Genomic DNA, 25,762 nt, shown 5'->3' with positions numbered 1-25,762 from the left:
CCATTCCTGGTATGTGTGGCACCCCTCGTCCCCCAATCCTGGTATGTGTGGCCCCTTCACTGCACACACAAAAAAATAAACACTTATACTCACCTTCCTTCCTCGACTCTGCTCCAGCGCTTCTTGCTGTCTGCCAGCAGCTCATGTCAGCATCTGAGCAGCGCATGGCGTCACAGCCATGCGATTTCAGACGCTGCTATGAGCTGCCGGCATATTCAGTCCTCTCCACGCCGTACTATAGGGGTGGAGAAGAGTGAATATGCATTCTCTTTAGTAGCGGGCACTGTCAGCAGGAGCCGCTGCTCAGCTCTACTCCGTTCCCACTACTAAAGAGAATGAATATTCCCTCTTCTCCACCCCCATGGCAGTGGAGAAGAGGGAATATTCATTTCCCTTTAGCAGCGGGCACACGTGGTGTCTGCAGCAGCTGCTACTGCATGTGCCCCTCTTCTCCACCGCCGCAACCCCCCTCCACCACTATCCGCAACCTGAATATGTATATACTGGAGTATAAACCAAGGGGAGGGGGGCTTTTTCAGCACAAAAAAAATGGGCTGAAAACTCGGCTTCTTCTCGAGTACAGTACAGACCAAAAGTTTGGACACACCTTCACATTTAAAGATTTTTCTGTATTTTCATGACTGTGAAAATTGTACATTCACACTGAAGGCATCAAAACTATGAATTAACACATGTGGAATTATATACTTAACAAAAAAGTGTGAAACAACTGAAAATATGTCTTATATTCTAGGTTCTTCAAAGTAACCTTTTGCTTTGATGACTGCTTTGCACACTCTTGGCATTCTCTTGATGAGCTTCAAGAGGTAGTCACCGGAAATGGTTTTCACTTCACAGGTGTGCCCTGTCAGGTTTAATAAGTGGGATTTCTTGCCTTATAAATGGGGTTGGGACCATCAGTTGTGTTGTGCAGAAGTCAGGTGGATACACGGCTGATAGTCCTACTGAATAGACTGTTAGCTGCTTTTTTCTTGCCATAATAGAAATTCTAAGTAAAGAAAAACGAGTGGCCATCATTACTTTAAGAAATGAAGATCAGTCAGTCCGAAAAATTGGGCAAACTTTGAATGTGTCCCCAAGTGCAGTTGCAAAAACCATCAAGTGCTACAAAGAAACTGGCTCACATGAGGACCCCCCCCCCAGGAAATGAAGACCAAGAGTCACCATCTGCTGATGGGCATCATACAGCACGATTTAGCAGTGTAGATGTGAATGCAGCTCTGGGGGTGAGCTATAAGACTTGTTAGAAGGCTCAGCACAATATTGGTGTCTCGCTCTGCTTGCTTTTTTTCTGCTCTGCTCCTCGCGTATCTTCCAACCTTCCCTCTCCATAGAGTATAATAGTGGCTGTAACCTGGCACCTCACTGTGTTGTCCTTCAGTCTTATCTGGCACAAGATGGATTTGAGGGTTTTTTTTGCTTGTGTTTTCTCATTGAGGATGGGAAGCTCAGGAGAAAGGGCAAGAAGTGTTTCATAAGCAGAGAAAGAAGAATTCTCTGATAATATATATTACTAATATAGTTGGTGCAAATCTATTTGCACGTTCCATTTTATCGGCTGTGACCTATTCCCTTCCAGCATCAGCGGCTCTTCTTTTAATTTTGCATCCTGGTGATCCGTCACATAGGCATCACACCACCATGGTGATGTCACACCAGGCCGACTAATCCAAGGAAGAGCCCCTGATGCTGGTCAGGTGAGTGGCGGTGTTCCCTCTCCCGTGCAGCAGCCACACACTGCTGTCGTAACTGATTGAATGTGACGTGTGAATAAATTCGTACCAACTTTAATAACTACATTTCTTACGATCGCCTGTTCTATTGATTTTATGTGAGTTTTGATGAATGCACACTTCCCAATCTAAGCATATGTGCACACCATGATTATCTGCTGCAGAGTTTTCTTCACCATAAAGATTATTGGCAGGAAAAATGCTGCGTAAAATCTGTGCGTTTTTTAAACATTTTCACTTCTGTTTTTCAGACGCATTTACATATTTTTTATTTATTTTTTCCCTTTTAATTTGAATGGGTGACAAACACTGAAAGAACTGACAGGCTGCAGATGTGATAAAATGCTTTGGTTCAAATCTGCAAGGAAAATATAAGCAACATGTTCTGGAGAGTTCAGAAATCTGTAAAACGCTGCTTTTTTTTACCCTTGAAAAATATGAAGAAAAAAACAAGCCCCTAACACTGATTTTTCTCACTGACAGGTATACAAGATCCTGGTTAGAAGAAGCCCGGAGGAGACCTGGGTGGTGTTCCGGAGGTACACCGATTTTTCAAGGCTTAATGACAGGGTAAGCTCCACCTGACTGCAGCTATGCCCTACAGTTATATACTATAATGTTCTCCTTAGCCTGCTTTCACATTGCGTTTTGGTGCCTGTTCATTTGCCCCTTCGGGGTTTATATTCGAACTCCCCAGAAAACGGGATTCGGACGTATGCGTGCGCCGACTGGACCATAGACTATAATGGTGTTGACAGAGCGAACGGGTGCTCTGACATGCATCATTTTCGGGCGTATACACCTTCTGGAGGCAGACACTCAGACGCAGTCTACTATGTCTGAGTATCTGTATCCAGTAGAAGTATACTCCCGAATATGATGCACGGCAGAGCACACGTTCGCTCTGTCAACACCATTATAGTCTATGGCCCCGTCGGGGCATACGTCCGAATCCCGTTTTCTGGGGGGTCCGAACGTAAACCCTGAAGGGGCAACTGACCAGGTTCCAAGACGCAATGTGAAAGCCCCCTTGAAGTGATAAGGTCAGTGCATGTTCTCATCTCTTTGGACCTTGGAGTTGCAGGTTTCATAGTTGCACTTTACGCTTGCAACATTGTTTCTGGTGCACATCCTTCAACTAGTCTGTGTTTCTATAAATGGATGAAGGCTCCGAGAGGAAGGATGGTAACACTGCCCTGGAAATACTTTTCCCTCTGTTCAAGGGTGGAAAATTAAATTCTCTGTGGATTTGTAAAGACCCAGGGGAGTTAAAGACTGTTTTTTATATCGATATTTACATAGATAAGTTATACACACGTTCATATGTTGAATGATACACAGTTTGTAGACCTTAGAATTCATTCATTGTGCACCTTTATGTATGTATATCACATTTGTAAGCATATGTGTAATTGTATAGAATTATAAACTTATACATTTATGTAGTTACAAACGCTGAGTGTGATGTATAGGATTGCAAATGCAGAAAATGAATAAGGACTATTAAAGGGACTCTGTCAGCACAGAATGACTGTTCAAACTAAGTGCTGCCGCTCGGTGCTTCACGGCAGCCAAAAATGTATATACAACTCCCTCCCCCCCCCTGCTTGTTTTCCCCTATCTCCACCCACCTCTTCTTTGACAGCTCTGGCTTCATCGTCCCAGAGAAGGGCAGAGATAGATGGGAAACAAGCAGGTAGGAAGGTGTATATAAATGATTTGTCCAGCCGTGAAGCACAGAGTGCCTGTGCTTGGTTTGATCAGTCATTCCATGCGTTCCTTTAAGCATACACTTTGCTTCTTGGGATGTTACTCTCCTTTGCTAATATTGTACCTTTATTCTCTGACAGCTGAAAGAAATGTTTCCCGGTTTTCGGCTCGCTCTTCCACCTAAACGTTGGTTTAAGGACAATTACGACTATGATTTCCTTGAGGACAGGCAGCTGGGCCTTCAGGCATTCTTACAGAACTTGGTAGCCCACAAGGACATTGCAAACTGGTACGTCAGGCATTTTTCCTGGTATTCTGGTAATTTCATGTAATCACCTCCCGTCTGTGCTGCTCAGCTGTGCACTTACACAAATGAGAGCCGGCAGAAACTGAAGCCGTCACTTCCAATAAATCCTGCGCTAACAGAATCCATACGGGATCGGATTCCAGTAATCGTAGGGTGTCGGGTTCATCACAACCCCTGATACATTGTGTCAAATGCTAATTTCCCTTCTAGAGATGCTTTCATGCTAATTGCAGTTGGGATATGCTTTTATTTTGGGTTTAGCAGCAGGGAAGTGTATGGTTAAATATAATGAGCAGTGCACGGTGTATTAATACTGGAAGGGAGTGGTGCTGAATAACATGTGCCTGTATATAAGGGTTAGTCTGGTTGGAGGATACTCTCTGCTTTCTCCTGGGTAGAGGAGAACTACAATAACCCCCATCTTCTTTTATGCAGATAGATATTTTACAGGACCCCCTCAGCAGCCAGCGATGGCACTTCCATATGTGGTGGCCTCAGTGGTGACACCTCTTCTGTGCAGGGTGAGGGTCTCATCCATAGCACAATATGCCTGATTTCTGAGGAGTACCTAAACAGTAGACATCAGCTGATGAATGTGTGGAGCCTCAGGGTTGCGCTGAGCGTAATTTATCATTAATTAATATTACTTTACTTAGCAAAATGTCAGAAAATAAGATCAGGTATATCTTACAATAATATTGCCATCTTGTAAAGTGATGGGTACAGCCACGTGGTCAGGAGAACCACAGTGCAGGGAAACCAGTGAAGGTTCTGCAGTGCTCAACCAGTGCCTTGGCCCCTTCATTCTCCGGGTGGCTGGCTCCCGGCTGGCTGGGCTCCCAGAAGTTTTGCAGTTATGGTATATGGCTGGGATCATTTGGAGTCAAAGATGGCAATACATTGTGAAGACCTCAGCAGATTTATACCAGACTCACATATCCATGTAAACTGCACACAGATGACACACAAGCGGCACGCGGATGTGCGTCCTTCACATCAGACACGTACTTAATGTCTACTTTTAGTCCACACAGCTTGATCCAGTCCAGAGATTTATCTCCTGTCCAAAACAATTAAAAATGAGAATGAGTATAATATCACCCACTTCTCTGTAGAAAAAGAAGAAGGCATGGACATGTCTACTTGGACTGGTGACTTTCTCCCATATTACTCCCTATATTATAAGCCTGCTTGTCTTGCTCCTCTTAATTGTATATCACAAGTCCCCGTTGAATATAGTGTTACAGCCTGGAGTTGTTGGACTGGTTTTAATCTAGAGAACGATAATCACTTCTCCTATAACCCCTATAACCAGTAACACAATCCACCCAGATCGTTTCACATCAGCCTTCTTTTATTTTTAAAGAGTTCAGAAAGCTGCTAATTTTTCACTGAAATATCAAGCCAAGTGTTCCTAAGGGTTGGGATATTATGATATATAAGGTGGCAAGGGAGCAGCCACTTCTTAAAGGTGATACATGAAACATTGGCAAGTGAAAAATCTGAGCACCTGATGCAAATGACATCTAGTTGTGTCCGGATGACTGGGGCAGAGCATCTCTAACACGGCAGGTCTTGTGTTGTGCATGTCCCATTATGCAGTGGTCCTAGGACAACTGGTGATCGGGCAGCACAGGCTTGAGGTCCATTTAGATCGGACAATAATTGGTAAATGAGCGTACATGAGAGCACTTGTTCCCTACTATCCACCAGTGTAAACATGCCTCAATTGCCCAACGAACAGGCAAACATTAATTTGTCATGTGATTGGCTATTTTACACCAGCATAAAAATCATTGTTCCTATCATTCTGTCCCCATAGAATATCATGTTATCATGGAATGTTAGAGTTGGAAGGGACCTCCGGGGTCATCGTGTCCAACCCCCTGCTCAATGCAGGAGTCACTAAACCATCTCAGACAGATGTCTGTCCAGACTCTGTGTGAATACCTCCATTGAAGGAGAACTCGCCACCTCTCGTGGCCGCCTGTTCCACTCATTCATCACCCTCACTGTCAAAAAGTTTTTGCTAATATCTAATCTGTATCTTCTCCCTTTCAGTTTCATCCCATTTCTTCTCGTGTTTCCATGTGCAAATGAGAATAAGGATGATCCCTCTACAGTGTGACAGCCCTTCAGATATTTGTAGACAGCTATTAAGTCTCCTCTTAGCCTTCTTTTTTGTAAGCTAAACATTCCAAGATCCTTTAACCGTTCCTCGTAAAACATTGTTTGCAGTCCGCTCACCATCCTGGTAGCTCTTCTCTGAACTTGCTTCAGTTATTCGATGTCTTTTTTTTAAAATGTGGTGCCCAGAACTGGACACAGTATTCCAGATGAGGTCTGACCAAGAAGGAATATTGGCAGCACTTGCCCTGGTTACGTGAGGTGAGGTACCTCTGATAACATGATGCTGTGTGGGGAGAGACGGATATTGGCGATTGCTCTGATCTCATGAGCGTCCATCAGCCTCAGTTACAGGGGGGTCATCACCGGACAGGAGAGTATAAGAATTTTATTTTATTCTTATTTTTGCACATGGACACTGCTAGATCAGACAACAACTACCAACATTTTCCCTTGCTTTTGCTGATCACAGCGCGAGCAAGGGACAATGATGAGGGCAGCGTTCCGCACCTGGCGCTTGGGAACAGCATTAACTGTACATTGATTTCAAGGCGCCTGTACGTGTGATCCTGATGCGGCACACGGTTGCCACATATGTGCCACACACGGACACTGATATCTCTGGTACAGGTTTTTCCGGTACTGGAAATATCAGGACGTGTGAAATCGGCCTAACAGAGTGAAATTGGTCAGTGTAGTGTTTTTGATGCGAAAACAATTGCATAGATTGTGTTTTTGGTGCTAAGCTATTTTGATCTCAATGGGGGAAAACTGCAGTAAAAACAAAGGAATCGATTTGGAGATCTTTCATTTGCGGTTACTGGAAAAAAAGCTGCAGTTTTCCCCCCACCGCTGCATATAATATAAAAAGCAATCAAAAATGCTAGGTGTGAACAAGCTTCTACTGTTTCTAGTGAGGAACAGCTGTAACAGAAACTGTTTACAAAGTTAATATTGGAAATAAAAGGTGTCAAAAACCAAATACATTGCAGCTTGTGTTTGGCCCCAGACCGGTCAGAGTGGCCCTGCTCACCCGACTGCTGTGTGTGGGCTTGAGAAGAATGGAGCAAGGGTCGGGTACATGAAAACACGCGCGGTCTAAATACGGCAGTAGTTGATTTTGGGTGTAGTATATGGCGTTGTGGGTTACCTAGATGAGGAGAAATCTGCTGATAATCTGGGAGTATTGTTGCGCCCCCGGATAATCTGAGGCCCCGGACAATGACCATGTAATGTAAGGATTGTGATCTTGCTGAGAATGTCTTCTCCTTTCTAGCTTCCAGACAGACCCTCATATTTGGAGAATTGCCGACATCAGCGGAGGGTGCAGGTCACTTGGAAATGTCTGGGGGGTGGACAACGTAGCACAGCGGTCCTGGTGCTATAATAAAGCAGGAATAATAGCTCATTCTCCTCTCCCGGCTGTTGTGACTGCGTGGGCTAGCGTCCCTCTCATGACTGACGAGGAAGGATGCCGTGCACTTTGGCAGTGTACATTGTATAAAATGCAGATTTCTGTGGGAATCGTCTCCCTGAACAATATGTGTACAGTGTCCTCACTGTCACATGTGCCGGCCATTCTCACCGTCAGACAGGCTGGAGGTCTCCATGACTTGCTGCTGTGGACGGACATGTCACAATTTATTTTTGGAGCAGGAATCTGTAGGTTTTATTGCTCGAGCTGCAGAGGAAGCAGGCGGACATCAAAGAAGTCAGAAGCAGAAACCTGTGACTGCAGATTGTCAGCTGTGGTGATGGCAGATAGTGACCCTGGTACAGTTGGGCGGCGAATACTTGGGGGCTTGTGCCTAATTCAGCTACATGTGAATGAGTCCTTCAAGAGTTTGTCTGGGAGTGTGTACATATTAAATGATGGATGACACGGAGCTGAAAATCCAATGGTCCATTAATGGACGCTAAATGGTCATATGACTGCATGGTCTTATGGTGTATAGTAGTGCAGGGTTTTTTAACACCTTAATAGCACATGCTTTGGACCTTAAAGACCAACATTTTTTTGTCCTCACATTAAAGAGCCATATTTTTGTTCTATGTACCTGCATGAGAGCTTCTTTTTTGGGGGGTGCGACAAGTTGTTTTTTCTTTAAATGGACCCATGTTTTTTTTGCTTTTTGCCTTACCACCCCCCCCCCCCCCCCCCACCTGTGCAGTAAAAATAACAAGTTAATGTCCCTCTGTGGGTCAGTATGAATACAGTGATTGGGTTACTCTTCCGTAATACCAAAAAGAAAGAACACCGTTAGATGCTGCAGTCGCTATTGAATGCAGCATCAAAGGGGTTAAACGGTGTGAGACAAACATTATTAGTCTCCATTCATGTGCCTACTGCCCAAGGCTGCTAGCACATAGTAGCACTGTAAAAAGAATACCATACAGCACTTAAAGGGATGTAGGAACGCAGAAAAATGTGCTCATGTGTTTTTATCTTCGGTTCTGCTTGTTATATGGCTGCAGTGTGAATGCTCACCTATGCATTGCACTTCTACCAATATATGCTCCAGCTCAATTTTTGGGGTTTTGTTTTAGTTTCTTGTACTTTCTACAAACAGCGGTATAGCTCCCCATTTGTGGGCTGTTCATTTTGTCTACATAGCTTTCCACAGACAGGTGTCTAAACAGTCAGGACCCAGGTCCTACTCAGTCCTTATTTATTTTTACGTCTGCTGATCTATAGTGAGGGGAACTACAAGAGTTGGGCAGTGTCCTGATTGGGTACACCATGCCGCGGTGGGATGGTTTTTCCTTTTTTTTAATTTTATTTTACCAGAACCATGTTATCGAAGTATCCTCTGTTATTGACATGTACTATTACTAGTTATTTACTTACTACAGGGTATTTGCTCATTCTGTTTTTCTCTTGGATTCAGCACTTAAGGGGATATAGGAACAGAAATCCTGATCCACTGCATTCTCACCAGTGCCGGGCCTTCTCTCTTTGTATCCCTGTATAATAAGAGCACCAGATGACAATTTGAATATTCGCCAATGCAACAAAACAAATACTTTTTGGCTCCTAAATTGAAAACAAATGAATGTGGTTGCCTGCAGCTGCCTCTAGATGGCGTGTGGGAGGTTAGTGCAGACAGTCCAGTGAGCTCCTATGTGCAGTCTGCCACATTCTGCAAATGTTCTGCTCCATCAGTCCACCGTCTTGCCGTTAGTCAGCCCTCAGTCCCCAGTGTAGAATGAATCCTTTCTTCTTACTTGTAATATTGTTTTTAATTTGCCAACCCAAACACTATACAGTGACTGAAATGGCTTTACAGCCGTGTGGCACAGTCACCCTGCTCATACACTGTCCCAGTAGACCCTAGTTGGGAAAACTTCACACAGGGTTCTAACGCTTCCAGATTACTAATCGCTGAGCCACCTTTCTAAATTTTAGGCTGTATTACCGACAGGGTTTGTCTCAAGTTCATATATGGGTAAAATTGTCAAAGTGCTTGTTAAAATGAATAACTTTTCAATTTACCCCTTATTAAAAAAACTCTGTTCTCAAGAACTGTGGGCTTTTTAATTTTCTAGTGTTCAGATCGTAGTCTGAGTGGTCGACCCTGGTAAGGACGAGCAGTCTCTTGTAGCACGAGCAGTCTCTTGTAGCACGAGCAGTCTCTTGTAGCACGAGCAGTCTCTTGTAGCACGAGCAGTCTCTTGTAGCACGAGCAGTCTCTTGTAGCACGAGCAGTCTCTTGTAGCACGAGCAGTCTCTTGTAGCACGAGCAGTCTCTTCAGAGTGTGTGCGCTGCTCTGCAGCTGGCCAGATTGCTCGATCCATCCATCTTCTGTCCCTTCTGCTGTTTTTCCATGTTGCAGAAGCAAAGCCGTCTCTGCTAGCAGCCAAGGAGAGAGCACAGTTCAGACCAGTGGAGCAACATTCTGCTGTTCAGATTGTTAAATCTTCAGGAGCGCACTGCTCCCTGACAGCCAGGAAGCCTGAGGCTGTGTGCCCACTATGCGTTTTTCAAGCGTTTTTGATGCGGAATTTCCGCAGCGTAAACGCTTGCAAAACGCTTGGTAATCCGTGCCCCATGATCCCCAATGAAAATATGCATGTTCTGTCCCATGCTGCGGAATTTTCCGCAGCGTATTTTCCTTACGGAAAAATCCACAGCATGTCCATTATTTGTGCGTTTCTGCATGCGGATTTGAGGTCCAAATGCATTTGAAAAACGCAAGTCAAATCCGCATGTAAAATCCACAAGCGTTTTTGACTGCCAAGAACATGCAGAAACGCTGCAGACATTTTCTGCTTCATTTCTGCATCGTGGGCACATACCCTGAGACTGGGGAGCAGTGCGCTCCCGAAGACACAACTTGATAAAACCCCCTTTTAAATTGTCTTTACAAGCATACAGCTGTATAAAATAAGAATTAAAGGCATATTCACCGGTCTAGGTCCCTTCAGCACAGGCCGGGGTGACGTCCCTTCATTCTTCAGTCACCAGTAAAGCCTATGATTGGCTGCTGAAGTTCGCTGGTTAGACCAGGCTGCTGTCAGATGTAACTTGTTAGAAAACCTCTTTAGCTCATCCAATACGATGGGGGGGGGGCTTATTCTTTTTCCTACATCAGATTACTGTACAGTAGAGTAAGATGACAATGATACCACAAGGAATACGAGTGTTTTGCTGTTCAACCAGCAGAATTGTGAATGCAGCTCTGGATTATAATAATGATTTCCAATCAGGGTTGGTAGAAGATGAGTAACTCTCAGCTCTCTATGTAAATTATCTCTACATATCAGAGATGGATCTATACTTTAAGAACTCTCTGCAGACTTTAGTAAAGGGCATATTTTGATTTCAGCGCCCCAGTGAGATTATTTCTGTGTCTGGATGATCCGCCTGGTCCCTTTGATAGCCTGGAAGAGAGCCGGGTGAGTAAATTAAAATACATATTTAATGTGTTTTCCATTGGCTTCCTGTTTCTTTTTTCCCCCATCCTCTGGGACATTTGTCTCTCCGCTTTCATTAGCCATCCTCTTTATTCTAGCTGCAAAGTTTGACCACGTGCTTGTGTCTATGTAATATCTATATATGTCTGTATGTGTCCAGGCTTTTTGTGAGACTTTAGAAGAAACAAATTACAGACTTCAAAGGGATCTTGCCGAGAAGCAAAAGGAGCTTGAAGCCTTGAAGATGCTGTTAAATGAAAAGCAATTGCACATACAGGCGCTCGAGAGCCGGGTCCAGTGAGTCTTATCTTATTTAAGTTTTGCTTTATACCTTAAGGTCTGGGAAATGTCACTGCAGCTGGAAATATAAAAATGCACTGTTAGTTTTACATCTTATTTTCCCTGGTGTGCTGTAGGTATAAGACAGCGTAATGCGATACTGTGGTATTGCTCTATATAGCACGAGTGATCAGACGATTGCAGGTTCAAGTCCCCTAAAGGGACTGACAAATACAGCAAAAAGGGGGAAAAAAGTTAGAAATATGAAAAAAGAATAAAACTTCAAATTACCACCCTTTTTTTCCAGGGCTGTGGAGTCGGTAAGCCAAACCTCCGACTCCTCAATTTCTATGACTCCAACGCCAGCTCCAAAACTCCGACTCCCTCATACATGGCTCATGTTTAAGTGATAAATTTACTGTAGCACAGATTCATCTCAGCTAAAAGTTTAGACCCCTAGATCAGGAATAGGACAGACATTTATAGGACATTTCATAACTTTCCCAAATTCTTATGAAAAAAATATTCCCCACAAACTGCATTGAACTACTGTACCCAATTTATTATATATTTTAGGAGTCAGTCGGTCTATTTTATTCCGACTCCACCAAAATGGGCTCAGACTCCACAGCCCTGCTTTTTTCCCCCATTAAAGTTTGATTAGATAATTAAAAAAAAAATACACAAGTTGTATCGCTGCTTCTATAAAAGTCTGATCTTTCAAAATTTAAAATTAATGAAAAAGATTAGTAAATACCATAAACAGAAAAATATTCTAAGCACCAAAATAGTGGTTTTTTTGTATTTTTTTTTTTTTTTGGTCACTGTAATACAGCAAAAAAAATGCAGTGAGAAGCAATCAAAATGTCATATCGATCCCAAAATGGTATCAATAAAAACATCATCTCACCCCGCAAAAAATAAGCCATCACACAGCTTCATCAACTGAAAAATAAAAACGTTCCGGGTCTCTGAATATGGCGACACAATCAAAATTTGCAATTTCACTACACTTGGAATTTTTTTTCTCATTTTTTTTTCAGCACATTATGTGATAAAATTAATAGTTTCATTTAAAGTAAAACTCATCCCCCCAAAAACTAAGCCCTCCTATGTCTATGTGGATAGAACAGTAAAATAGTTATGGCTGTTGGAAAAAATGAAAACGCAAAAGAAATTGTCCGTGTCAGAAAGTGATTAATATATATTTAATTAAATGAAATAAGTTGAACTTGATGGACCCTTGTCTTATTTCAGCCTAAGTATAGGAGCAACCAAAATTATTCAAATCTCATTGAAATTTGGTTTATTAGCAAAATGTGCAAACTTTCTGCGGTTTGTTTTTGTTTGTCTGATTTATTGCAATGTGTAAAATGCTCAACACTTGACCTCACCTGACAGCTGTCTGCAGCTAGGGGAGAATAAGGGACATAAGTCGCCCATCGTTCTGGCGATCGACAGGACTAGCTCCAATCAAACAATTATAAAGTGAATGTGTAATCTTCTTTTTTTCTTAAGATGGGAATGACCCTTTTATTATAGCTGCAGCCGGTAGATATTACAGGGAGCTCCCTTCTGGCTGGTTATGTACTGAACGCAATAATAAAACACTCTATTCTAGAGGTGGCTTTTTATCATTTAGCTGTCTGTGCATGGGAGTTAGAGCTTTGAGAAAATGAAAATTCACCCATCAATATGTATTCCTTATAGAAATTAATTTGCACAAAATTGGGCAGATACATTCATGTGGGCACTGATCGACTATACTGTCTACAAGTCAATCAGTATTTAAGTATATGCACTTTTGAGGTTTTATCGGACATCCCTGTTATCTAATAGCATGCTGTAGATTAAAGTGTTTCAGCCACATCCTGTGTGATAGACATGACTGGTTTATAACCTTATATATTGGGGAATTGCTGTTTATGCAGTAATAATTTTATAGACCATTATGCTAGTAGACCGACTTGTGTTGCAGTTCTTTGTTGCCTTGTTTGGGTTATTCTGACAATTTCATATAATTTGTATTTGAAAAAAAATCCTCTTAGGGAGGCGAGTGCAGAAAATGGGAAGACACGTAGACCGTCTGGAGAAGAGAGCGAGTGCAGCGGAGAGGTGGAGTCCTCCGCCATAGAAGCGGATCAGGCGGCTTCTGCAGACAATGGGTAAGAGGGTCAGATGCAGAGTTACTGATTCATTTGTTTAGTTTCCGAGACATCTTACAGAAAAGGAGCTCGTAAACACGCCAAAAATCTGAATGACTGAGAACATTTACCGGCTCATGTAAGTCCTCATTCACACGTCCATGGGTTGGCATGACAACCAGGGGTCTGCAGAAGACCCCTGTGTTTGTCATTGCTGACCTGCTATGAACACTGGCCTGCAGCCGGCATTCATTGATGATGATGATGATGATGATGATGATGATGATGATGATTGATTATTTCTGCTACACATAGGTCTGAAGCCCTGCTATGTGTAGCACGAGCGATCGGATGATCACCGTTTCAAGTTTCCTAAGGGGACTATTGAAACAAATAAAAAGTAGGAAAAAAAAATGTTTTAAGAAATATATAAAAGTTTAAAATCACCCCCTTTTTGACCCATTCAAAATGAAACCATAATAAAAAAAAAAAATACACATATTTGGTATGTCTGCTTTCAAAAACGCCCTGTCTATCAAAATATAACAAGAATTTATCCGATCGGTAGATGGCGTAATGAGGAAGAAAATAATCGAAATGCCAGAATTAAGTTGTTTTTTTTGGTCGCCGCAACATTGCAGTAAAATGCTGTAATAGTAATACAAAACATTGTATCTACCCCAAAATGGTATCAATAAAAACATCAGCTCCGGGTGCAAAAAATAAGCCCTGACCCAGCCCCAGATCGTGTGAACTGGAGACGCTATGGGTCTCGGAAAATGTGTTTTTTTTTGTTTGTTTTTTTACCACTTAAAAAAGAACCTATACATGTTTGGTATCTACGAACTGGTAATAACCTGGAGAATCATTATGGCAGGTCATTTTTAGCATTTAGTGAACTTGGTAAAAAAAAAAAAAAAAAAAACACCTTTTTTGCAATTTCACTGCACTTGGAATTTTTTTCCCATTTTCCAGCACTTTATATGGTAAAATCAATGGTGGTGTTCAAAAGTACAACTTGTCCTTGTTCTTGAAATCTGTGCCTGTTCACCTGTTCCCTAGTGGTGTCACCCATGACTTTCTACCTCTCTGCTTTCCAGATCTTTTAGAGAGCGCCATGAGAACTGCTGGAACGAGTCCCTGCCTGAAATAGAAGTGGCGGAGGTGGCTGATCCTGATGAAGAAGTCTAACGTGCCTGTGGCTGTATGGGACGTGTTCTGTGGACCCTCTTATATGGGGGCCTTTACAGGACTACACCAGTAGTTTACACTAAGAAGGTGTAGATGAGAATGTGCCATCCTTGCTGCTAACTGACCAGCCTGATGGATGCTCCTCGGGGGCTTGTGGCGGAGAGCTGAGCCCCCTCGGACGACTCTCCTATTGACGTCCACGATTAATATACCGGTATTGGCCTAGCCGTATCTGTCTGATTGTGGCTCTGTTTCAAGCACTTTCATAGAAATTGTCACTATTCTCACCGGTGCCACAAGGACAATTTCCGCTCTGCCAAGACTTTATTTCTGTATTTTTGTACACAAAGAATAATTGTTCAGTGCTGTGGATGTTGCCAACTGAGTTATTTTTTATCAACCACAGCTCAGAATGGAAAGCCGCTCTAGTCTGAGTCTAGGTTGTGTTATTAGAGTACACCTGACACCTGACAACACCTTGTCAGACTCCTTGTCCAAACCGTACGTGTGCCGTCATCTGAATGAGCTGAATCTCTGCACCGAAACGATGGGTAAGACGGGCACCATGTTTTTGGCACAATCACCACCCTGCATAACCTGCTTTTATTTAAGGACTGATCTTTCTGCATTTCCAATATTTTAGCAAAGCAATCCAAGTCTAGATGAACCAAATGTAGAAGTAATGTATTTGTAAAGTGAGAGGAAGTGACTGCTCATTATATTTTACACCATGGGGGAGGGGCGCGAAAAATTTGTAGAAAAAAAAAAAAAAATTTGCACTCTCAGAATATGTATATTTACATGTAAGCTCATCAAACGCTGCGGTCAGCCATATTAACCGCAAACTTAAAATCATTACTCCCACTATTTAAATCAGTCTGCGCCATAGTTAGCTGGTCTTTTATGGTGTAATTATACCTTTGTGTGTGTGTGTGTGTGTGTGTGTGTGTGTGTGTGTGTGTGTGTGTGTGTGTGTGTTCATATGTGATAAAACCAGATTTCCTTCTATCATTTTTTAGGTAATAACGCCAGCGCTGCTTTAATTACTGTAGTAGGATGCCATCAATGTCTGACCGGTGGGGATCCAGCTGTTATGGAAAAAGCCTTAGAGACTTTGCCGCGCTTTGGTTATTGTTGTAGACCCTTTCTTTTAGACCTCAGAAGGGGGAGATCCTAGCAATCGAATCCTTGCTGATCAGACCTAGAGGGCACGTTCTATAAAGGGATATCCAACTTTTAAAACAGTTTTTAAAAACTGCTGCAAATGTTAGAAAATGAAAAAGAACCACTTGTTTACCCTGCTGATCCAGCTCTGACGTCACAAAAATGTTTCCGGTGTTTGGTTAGAAGTGGTTGGGTCATAACTGCTTCAGGCAATTGGTGGCTTCAAGGTGTTGGACATCGTGGCTCCCATCACTGAGCGGTGAGGCCAGTAGTACGGAAAGTGATTGCTGAGGCCACTGACTGGCTGCAGCGGTCACTTACGCAAGGACCCGGAGGATCTCCTGAGCTTTTGCAATTTTGCGGCTGTTTTTAAACTATTCTTTTAAAAAGTTAGATAAATCCTTTAAGGATTTTTTTCATATAATTTTTCTCGTATTTCATCATATTATGTGTGCATTAAAAACTGGTACAGATGACCTCACGGGACAGAGAGGCTATTGGGGACCATTTTTACAGCTTTTATTTTGACTATGTAAGTAAAGTATGGGTGCTTTTTTCCCCATCTAAAAATGGCCTAAATACTGGCTCCAAGACCCCTCTCCCTCCACTATCATCTGTACTTGTTTGTACCAAAAGCCTTAATAATCACATTATCTTTTCACATCTTTTACTTGCCATTGGAATCTTTATAGGTTATTACATTGTACCCGTATCATTATTGTTAGTATTACTATTGTAAATGGATAAATGCTGCATTTCAGTTTTGGGCTTTATTATCCATTCATCCTTCATTTTATATTCATTCATCATTCATTAAAAGCTTTGTATAACTGGAAATGATGGTTTTACTTCACATCCAGTCTAGATTAAAACTGGATTATCTTCTATCCTGGCCGTGATTGTTGCCACCTTCATCCCAAGCTATTAATTCATAAACTCAGAATACTGTATGCACCTCCCCGGCACTGCCCCATCACCCCCACTATACTGCCGTCTTTACTTATGGACTTCAGTGACTGACAACCTCATGTAAAATCTGTGATCTATAATAATAATATTATTATTATTGTGCCATTAATTCCACGGCGCTTTACATGTGAAATGGGTTATACATAGCAAAAACAAGTACAATAATCTTGAACAAAACAAGTCAGCGATTGGTACAGAAGGAGAGAGGACCCTGCCCGCGTTGGCTCACAATCTACAAGGGATGGGTGAGGATACAGTAGTATATCATGGAATTGATATACCTATATCATGGTTTTATATGAGGTTTTTTTTTTAAATATTCCTTAAGACAGCTTCTATGTAAAAAAGAATACATTATGGTGCATCATGCAAAAAACAAAAAAAATAATTGTTTAAATGTAATATAAAATAATTATTTATAATATATATAAATATATGTATGTATGTATGTATGTGTACATACATACATACATACAGTGGGTACGAAAAGTATTCAGACCCCTTTAAATGTTTCACTCTGTTTCATTGCAGCCATTAGGTAAATTCTAAAAAGTTCATTTTTTTCTCATTAAAGTACACTCTGCACCCCATCTTGACTGTAAAAAACAGAAATGTAGAAATTTTTGCGAATTTATTAAAAAAGAAAAACTGAAATATCACATGATCATAAGTATTCAGACCCCTTGACAGTATTGAGTAGAAGCACCCTTTGAGCTAGTACAGCCATGATTTGTCTTGGGAATGATGCAACAAGTTTTTCACACCTGGATTTGGGGATCCTCTGCCATTCTTCCTTGCAGATCCTCTCCAGTTCCGTCAGGTTGGATGGTGAACAGCCATTTTTAGGTCTCTCCAGAGATGCTCAATTGGGTTTAGGTCAGGGCTCTGGCTGGGTCAGTCAAGAATGGTCACAGAGTTGTTCTGAAGCCACTCCTTTGTTGTTTTAGCTGTTTGCTTAGGGTCATTGTCTTGTTGGAAGGTGAATCTTTGGCCAAGTCTGAGATCCAGAGCACTCTGGAAGAGGTTTTCATCCAGGATATCTCTGTACTTGGCTGCATTCATGTTTCCTTCAATTGCAACCAGTCATCCTGTCCCTGCAGCTGAAAAACACCCCCATAGCATGATGCTGCTACCACCATGTTTCACTGTTGGGATTGTATTGGGCAGGTGATGAGCAGTGCCTGGTTTTCTCCGCACATACCGCTTACAATTATCACCAAAAAGTTCCATCTTCGTCTCATCGGACCAGAGAATCTGATTACTCGTAGTCTGGGAGTCCTTCATGTGTTTTTGAGCAAACTCTACGCGGGCTGTCATATGTCTTGCACTGAGGAGCGGCTTCCGCCGGGCCACTCTGCCGTAAAGGCCCGACTGGTGGAGGGCTGCAATGATAGTTGTTTTTGTGGAACTTTCTCCCTACTGCATCTCTGGAGCTCAGCCACAGTGATCTTGGGGTTCTTCTTTACCTCTCTCACCAAGGCTCTTCTCCCACGATTGCTCAATTTGGCTGGACGGCCAGGTCTAGGAAGACTTCTGGTGGTCCCAAACTTCTTCCATTTAAGGATTATGGAGGCCACTGTGCTCTTAGGAACCTTGGGTAATGCAGAAATTCTTTTGTAACCTTGGCCAGATCTGTGCCTTGCCACAATTCTGTCTCTGAGCTCCTTGGGCAGTTCCTTTTGAGCTCCGGATTCTCATTTGGTCTGACATGCACTGTGAGCTGTGAGATCTTATAGACAGGTGTGTGCTTTTCCAAAGCAAGTCCTATCAGTTTAATTAAACATAGCTGGACTCCAATGAAGGCGTAGAACCATCTCAAGGAGGATCACAAGGAAATGGACAGCATGTGACTTAAATATGAGTGTCTGAGCAAAGGGTCTGAATACTTATGACCATGTGATATTTCAGTTTTTCTTTTTTAATAAATTAGCAAAAATTTCTACATTTCGGGTTTTTTTTTTTCCAGTCAAGATGGGGTGCAGAATGTACTTTAATGAGATTATCTATCTCTCTCTATATATCTATCTCAGGAAATCTCACGTCGCTGATTGGTCCGGCCGCGGGCAATCAGCGACTCGGGATTTCAGAGCAATATGGCGGCCGTTAGCGGCTCATCTGCCGCACTGAGGTCAGCAGCGATGCAGCCAGGAGATGACCGGCGCTGCTTGCAGTGGAAGTACCCGCACAGGCAGCGCCGCTGCCCGGTCCTCACTTACACGGTTTGCTGATTGGTGCCGGCCAATCAGCAACGAGCGCAGTCCGGCCGCGAATTGGCGCCGGATTTGAAACACGCTTCGCTGATTGGTCGTGGCAGAGACAAAGCGCGCGGTGGATGCTGGGTGTGACACGATGGGGGATAACCCCGCCCGCAGCCCGTCATTCACCGTGGTACGTGGAACAGGAGACCCCTGCCTGCAGCCGCAAATAGTCGTAATGTAAGCGGAAGCAAGAGCCGACTGCAGCCTGGGGAGTTACGTGCTGGCTGGTCGTGGTCAGCGATGTTGTCACAAGCAGTATTGACAACATGACGTAATTACAAAATTCATTAGGGGCCCCGGGGGGATACATTGGGGGGCTAATTTAAAGTAGTGCACAACCCATTTAAACACTGCTTCGCTGATTAGTCGCGCCCGATCGGCCGCATACATATTCTAGAATACCCGATTCGTTATGGTTCAGAGGTGGCAGGCCAAAGGGGGGGCGGACCTCTATAGAGATTAAATTGCCAGGGAAGCACAGGGGAAGTGCTTCCTGGCAGGCTCTGGCACTCTTCAGCGAGCAGGAGCTACAGGAGGTGCTGCCCCTGCACCCCCACTCACCATCACCTCAGAGACGCGGGAAGCGTACAAAATGACTCTTCACGCCAACACAGCCAAGGTGACGGCGGGAGCGGACGGTCTGGCAGGTCTTCACAACGTGGCAAGGACTCCAGCGTGGCGTCTACCTCGAAGAAAGACCCAGCTACTGGGACTGGTTCCTGTTCAAATCCGGTATTCCCTCTTACAACGGGTCGGTAAGTGATCTTCTTGAAGCTCACTCGTAACCCGGGACCCCCCTCTCTTTTCTTCTCAGGGAAGGAAGAGTACGGGCAAGTCCAAGCACAGGGCCTGCGCACTTTGCGCAGAGGATCTGCCCACTACGTGGCAAAAAAGACTGTGAATCTCGTGCATCGAACAGACAATCTGTGAGGAGACCCCTAAGTTCGCTTCAGAACTGATTCCCTGAATAAGTCTCAGGTTGAGGATACCTTTAAGTCCCTGCAAAAAGGGGGGAAGAAACAAGGGAAAAACAGACACCTATCCCCGGTGTCAGAATCTAGTAGTTCAGACGAGGAGGGGGTAGTCTCCGATTCATCCTGCTCATCGTCTTCGTCATCTTCGTGTGATGGGGGTCGTAGCTGAGGAAACCCGTAACCACCAGACTCCACGGTAAAACCTGGAAAAAATTCCTCTCATTCACGGGTTCGAAAGTATTAGGGGAGGCCCCCATTACTGCCATCTTGGAGTTCCTTCAAAAAGGGTTGGAGCGGGTGTTGGCCACAAGCACTCTAAAGGTTCAGGTGGCGGCACTGGGAGCCCTATATAACTGCGACCTGGCCAGGGATAGGTGGATCTCCAGATTCATCAGGGCATCTCATAGGTCCAGGCCCACCCCCTCGCGGAATGCTCCTCCTTGGGACTTAAATTTAGTTCTGTCTGCCCTGACCAAACGTCCCTTTGTACCTCTAGCGGATGCATCTCTTAGAATCCTATCTCTCAAGACTTCCCTTCTAGTAGCCCTCACATCGGCACGTAGGGTTAGCGACATACAAGCCTGATCAGCGGGGCCCCCCTTTACGCAAATTCTAGAGGACAGGGTGACACTTAGGACTGACCCAGCATACCTTCCTAAGGTGGGATCACTTTTCCACAGGTCGCAGGAGGTCACCCTCCCTTCCTTTTGCTCAAACCCAAAAAGCAAGGGGGAAGAAACCCTTCACACCTTAGATGTCAGGAGGTGCATCATCCAGTACTTGGAGGCCACACGGGAGTGTAGGAAGGATAGGGCTCTTTTGGTGTGCTTCCAGGGATCTCAGAAGGGACGGAAGGCCTCCAAGAGCACCCTGGCAAGGTGGATAAGGGACGCCATCTCCCTGGCTTACTACTCAAGCGGGTAGTCCACGCCCGAAGATTTAAGGGCTCACTCGACTAGAGCAGTAGCAGCCTCCTGGGCGGAGAAAGCTGGGGCTTCAAACGAGCAGATATGTAGAGCTGCAACTTGGTCTTCCCCTTCTACATTCTTTAAGCACTATCGGCTGGATCTAACCTCTTCCTCGGACCTTACCTTTGGCAGAAGGGTTCTGGAAGCGGTGGTCCCTCCCTAATCAGCACTTCTCTGCAAATCTCTCCGTGGTGCCGTCATGGGGAAAGAGAAAGACGTAGTTACTTACCAGTAACGGGATTTCTCGGAACCCATGACTGCACCCGTACATTCCCTCCCTTCACACATGGGTGTTCACATTTATTTATTACCTATGCTTAGTCACAAGGTGTGTCTGGCAAGCTCCTTTTAAAATGTTAAAATTTGTGTTACTAACCTGGCGGTCCTCTCTGTGCTCTGTAAACATCTGATGCAGGAGAGAGGTGCTGCCCTTTTTATCTGTAGGTTTCCTGTACTTGAAGGGTGGATCCCCTCTCTCCGTGGTGCCGTCATGGGTTCCGAGAAATCCCGTTACCGGTAAGTAACTACGTCTTTATTTTTTAATTTTTTTTTTTTTTTTACAAGATTTACTGTAATGTTTTTGCTCAAAGGCTGTCTTAAGGAATGGTCACTGAAGATTATAAAATAATGGGTGCTTTCTTTGAGAAACAGCGCCACCTCTGTCCGTAAGCTGTATCTGGTATTGGTGATTCACTTCAATCACTTAAAGGGCTTGTCCGGACCAAATCACTAAGCACTGTGTGCTACGGGATTCTCCGGTTTCTGTGCCAAGACCAGACGGTGCAAAATTATGGAGCAAGTCAACCATTTAGTCTGTTTATGCGCAAAAAAAAAAAAACAAAACTCTACAACCTGGGGAACCGAATTAATAGAATGAGACACGTGTCGTGTGTAAAAAGTGGCCATTAGCCCATCTGCACAAGGTAGACTTTTTAAGGAGCTCAAAAACCGGAATATGGCAGGAGTGTATTTGCAGTGTACAAACTGGAAGCTGTATTCTGATGGCCATTATAAGATCACTTCTGCTATAAAGTGAATGATCTTGCAGTAACAGCAGCTCTTTAAAAACTTTTATCACTTTTTTTCATAATCCGATCTTGACTCTTCTGACACGGAGCTTCAAATCTGCACTTATAGGGTTATTAAAGTATATATTTTTGTACATTACATTCTGGCTACCAACAGTCACCACTAGAGGGAGCTTGCGGAGTATCTTGTAGAAAACTGTATGCAGCCAGCTCCCATGCTCCCTCTAGTGGTGGCTGCAGGAAGCCAGATTATAGATCTGTGCCTGAATCAGCTGCTATAATGAATATCTTAAAGAATGAGTTAAAATCAAATATTGTAACTAAAAATTACCTATTATATAGAAGTGTTATCCATTAGCATCTCCAACCTAACAGATTGAATCACATCTTGATGAGTTTTCCAATTCGAAGAATTAGATCATGTACCATAGAGCTCTAGCGAGTCGTCACCTATAAATGATGGTTATTACCTCGCAGTCGCTCCGTCCTTTCCTCTAAGTGTATTACATGTGGCTCTACTGTTTTTTCTTGAGTAAAATCGGATAGGATTGCATTAGGACTGGAACTTGTAAATCCCACGAGTCAGAATAAAAGGTAGTAGATCATTTGGGAGCGATGTGGCACAGACAGACCGCTCACATCTGAATGCTCTGATTTTATTACCATCTGGGAAATAGTTTTATGCTGTTAGCCAAGGGCGGCACTGGCTCCAGTGTCTGCAGAACGGAATATGCGCCCCATTCCCCCGGTAATAAATTAATGCTCTCTGGAGAGCTGCAGATTAAAAGGCAGCAAAGTGCAGGAAAATTCATTAAAAAGTTGTGATGTAGGAAAATTCCCCAACTCTGCACATTCAGATGTACCGAAAATGTGCATACCGTACCTCCCTGCGGATTTATCCCACCGTCTGTACAGGAGTAGTGTCATAGTGCTTCTCTCCGCAGTCCTCATAACCTTCTGAATTTACCCATGAAAATACCTTTAATAGATATTGACTGTACCAGATTCTGAAATATTTCAAAACCTTGAATAAATATTGAAAAATATAAAATATTCTATTGTATGGATGGAGAACCTCCTGCAGAAAGACAGAAAAAAATCTGTGTTAACATTGTCTGTTCATTTGATGATAGGCTTTGAGATAAGCTGCAGTGTATCCTGATGGATCACAGATTTTAGAGGGTTTTTCAAAGTATTGTACTTTAAACTGCTGTAATAACTTTGACATCAAAAACCGGCTTGGACTGGCCCACAGGAGAATCCTCCGGTGGACCACCATCCACTCATAGGAGCAGTACGTGGCAAAATACACTTAATTCAGATAAAGGCAGCATCTTATTCATTTAACAATCAACCCATTTTATTGCTATAGAAATTTGTGAATGATAAGGTCGTATTTGCTTGTAGCTGAAAAGTGAGGCCCTGGAGTTGATGTTACTGGTGGGTCCTTGGCACTCCAGTCTGACACTGATTGATTAAAAATACCAAAAAATCTGAGTGGAGGGAACCGTACACAAAACTTTCAACTCGAAGGGCACGTCTACACAGGACTGATCCGCGGGCGACTTTCCGCAACATCAAAAATTGCCATAGATTATGTTGCAAAAAATGGTGTGGATTTGCTGCAGACTTCATCCCCGGTACTGCAAAGCGTGAATTTGGCAGTGAATATCCATCATATGTCAATTTTAAAGGAAATTTGTCAGCACAAAATGACTGTAAATCATGTACAAGCGCTTGGGGCACCCTTGATGAGGCAAAATATTCCAGTGCACCTTCCCACCTCCTAATCCTCCTAGATTGACCGCTCTGGCTTTACAGAATGGAGAGAAGGACGGAGATGGATGGAAAATAAGGAAGAGGGAAGTTGCAGTGAATGTTTTGGTCATGCCAAGGGAGAACAGATTGCCTGTGGTTGGTCTGATTAGTCATTTTGTGCTAGCAAGCTCCCATTGCAGCACAGGAACCATTTCCGCTGTGGATTTTTCCCAAATCATGTGGAGGAGTATCTCTCATGTGGACGTACCCTAATCTGCATTAGGCCTCCTTCACATGTCCGTATAAAACACTTGCGTGAAAAGCTGGTACCGGTGTCATCTGTGTTTTCAATTGGCATGTCATTCGTGTGTCCATCTTTACCATCAGTGTTTTTCCTGTATGGATAAAGAAAGAATGAAATTACAAAGCTTCTCCTATACTTTGCAATGTTAAACACATACAGCACATGGATGTCACGGACCCATGGTCTTGTATTGGCCCTTGTCATCCGTGCTGCCGGAAAAAAATGGACATGTTTCCTTATGATTCATGGACATGTGAAGATCACATAGATTATAATGGGTACATGTAGTATCCATGAAAAAAACTGATGTACTGGAAACACGGACGTGTGAAGACTGGGATGAATGTTGGGATGTGGGGTAGAGCATTTATTGTGTGGGGTTTTTTTTTTTGTTTTTTTTGGCAGAGTATGTTTTTATATTTTTTTTCTTTTCTTTTGTGGGAGCCACGGTGCGTCCTGCTAAAATTTACTAGAATCTTTATAAAACGTTGTTTTCTCTTTATTCAGCTCCCACCCCAATTTTTGCTCACTTGCTCAAAGTTAGGTATTTTTCATTACAGTTTCTCCATTGTGGTGAATGACCAGAAGTGTCAGTTGTGAATGAACTATACATTCTGGGCCCAGTAATGGATGGCTGCTACCGGCCTTCTCTGAGGCACGAGATGATCTATCCAGGAGCTGTACTAGTGCTGCCAGCCGGTCATGTGAAAGCTACATCAAAATGAGGTTTCCACAAACCCGTACACAGGAATTGAACCTTTTCTTTGTGGATTTTTGATGTCACTGAGGGAAAAAATATCTTGCAATGTTGTTTCTTAGATTCCTCATGAAAAATGGAAAGATTAGCTCTACTGAATGTTAATGCAAGCACAGTGCAAAGCGGCAGCAGAAATGTAATAATTTAAACCTGTGTGAATGCGGCCCTGTATTTTATAGACTAACGTCAGCCGAACACATTGATATCGACAGGTTCGGCTTAAAGTCTGATGTGTATGAGAGCCCCGGATAGATGATTGCGGGGACTTAAGGATCTGGCATGTCCTATTGGACTGCCGATCACTTTTTTCTCCCGGAGATGGACATCTCTGCAATCAGCTTGTCTGCAGCTCTCTCAGGCCATGTTCACATGTTTAGTATTTGCTCGGTATTTGTAAGCCAAAACCGGATGAGGACCAATCAGAGGAAAAGTATAATAGAAACACGACACCACTAATGTATTTATCACCCACTCCTGGTTTTGGCTTCCTAATACTGATGTAAAATACTGAACGTGTGAACGTGGCACAGGAGCACTCTGCAGAGTGAGCGCTCCTGTGTATGGGAGAGTCAGGTGAGATGGCTGGCAGAACTAATGTTTGTCTAACAGCCATCTAATGTATATGGTGGCCTTTATATAAAGTGCAGAGATCCTAATAAAGGTATCATAATTGATCAATGTTGCTTTGGAATATTAGTTCTTAGATTAAATGTAATAAGTGCTTTGTAAAATATACATTAAGCCTCTACCATGGCTCTTCACTGTGTGATATATCAACAGATGCACGGGCGATCACTATAAGTTACAGGGGTTTTCCGGTGAGAGGAAATTATCCCTTATCGATCAGTAGGGGTCTGACACCTGGGATCAGAGCCCTTTTATCCCTGCAGATTGGAGAGCCAGTACCCATGCTCGACTGCTGCTCCATTCAATCCCTGTACAAAAAGCCAAGTACTGCGGCCAGCAGGCCCGTAGAAAATGACTGGAGCAGTGGTCAGCCCCTCACACTGATGCTCCATTCTAACAAGGGGATAAGGACCCCGTTCTGCTGACCGCTGCGGGTCCCCGCTATTGGACACTCTCTTATCTATAAGGTATCACTTACCTTGTGGATTGGTATTATGTTCTCATCATCTGACAACCTCTTTAACTTAC

At 43.3% G+C, this 25,762-nt stretch overlaps 1 protein-coding gene across 2 annotated transcripts in view; it reads left to right on the top strand.

Annotated features, from left to right (window-relative positions):
* Positions 1 to 22,839, top strand: part of SNX16 (sorting nexin 16) — a 39,513-nt gene extending 16,674 nt beyond the window's left edge. For both annotated transcript variants that reach the window (XM_073679510.1, XM_073679511.1), the window contains 6 exons: positions 2,238 to 2,324; positions 3,605 to 3,753; positions 10,726 to 10,795; positions 10,974 to 11,110; positions 13,141 to 13,257; positions 14,337 to 22,839. In XM_073679510.1, the coding sequence (XP_073535611.1) occupies positions 2,238 to 2,324; positions 3,605 to 3,753; positions 10,726 to 10,795; positions 10,974 to 11,110; positions 13,141 to 13,257; positions 14,337 to 14,427 (651 nt within the window). In that variant the 3' untranslated portion in view covers positions 14,428 to 22,839. The remainder of the gene's footprint in view (positions 1 to 2,237; positions 2,325 to 3,604; positions 3,754 to 10,725; positions 10,796 to 10,973; positions 11,111 to 13,140; positions 13,258 to 14,336) is intronic.
* Positions 22,840 to 25,762: the final 2,923 nt, after the last annotated feature.

Source organism: Phyllobates terribilis, unplaced genomic scaffold (assembly GCF_046119375.1).
Source record: "Phyllobates terribilis strain yellow unplaced genomic scaffold, ASM4611937v1 Scaffold_4__5_contigs__length_816908805, whole genome shotgun sequence".
Taxonomy (NCBI): Eukaryota; Metazoa; Chordata; class Amphibia; order Anura; family Dendrobatidae; genus Phyllobates; species Phyllobates terribilis.
Note: the sequence above shows the minus strand (reverse complement) of the source record. Positions and strands in the feature narration are given on the sequence as shown.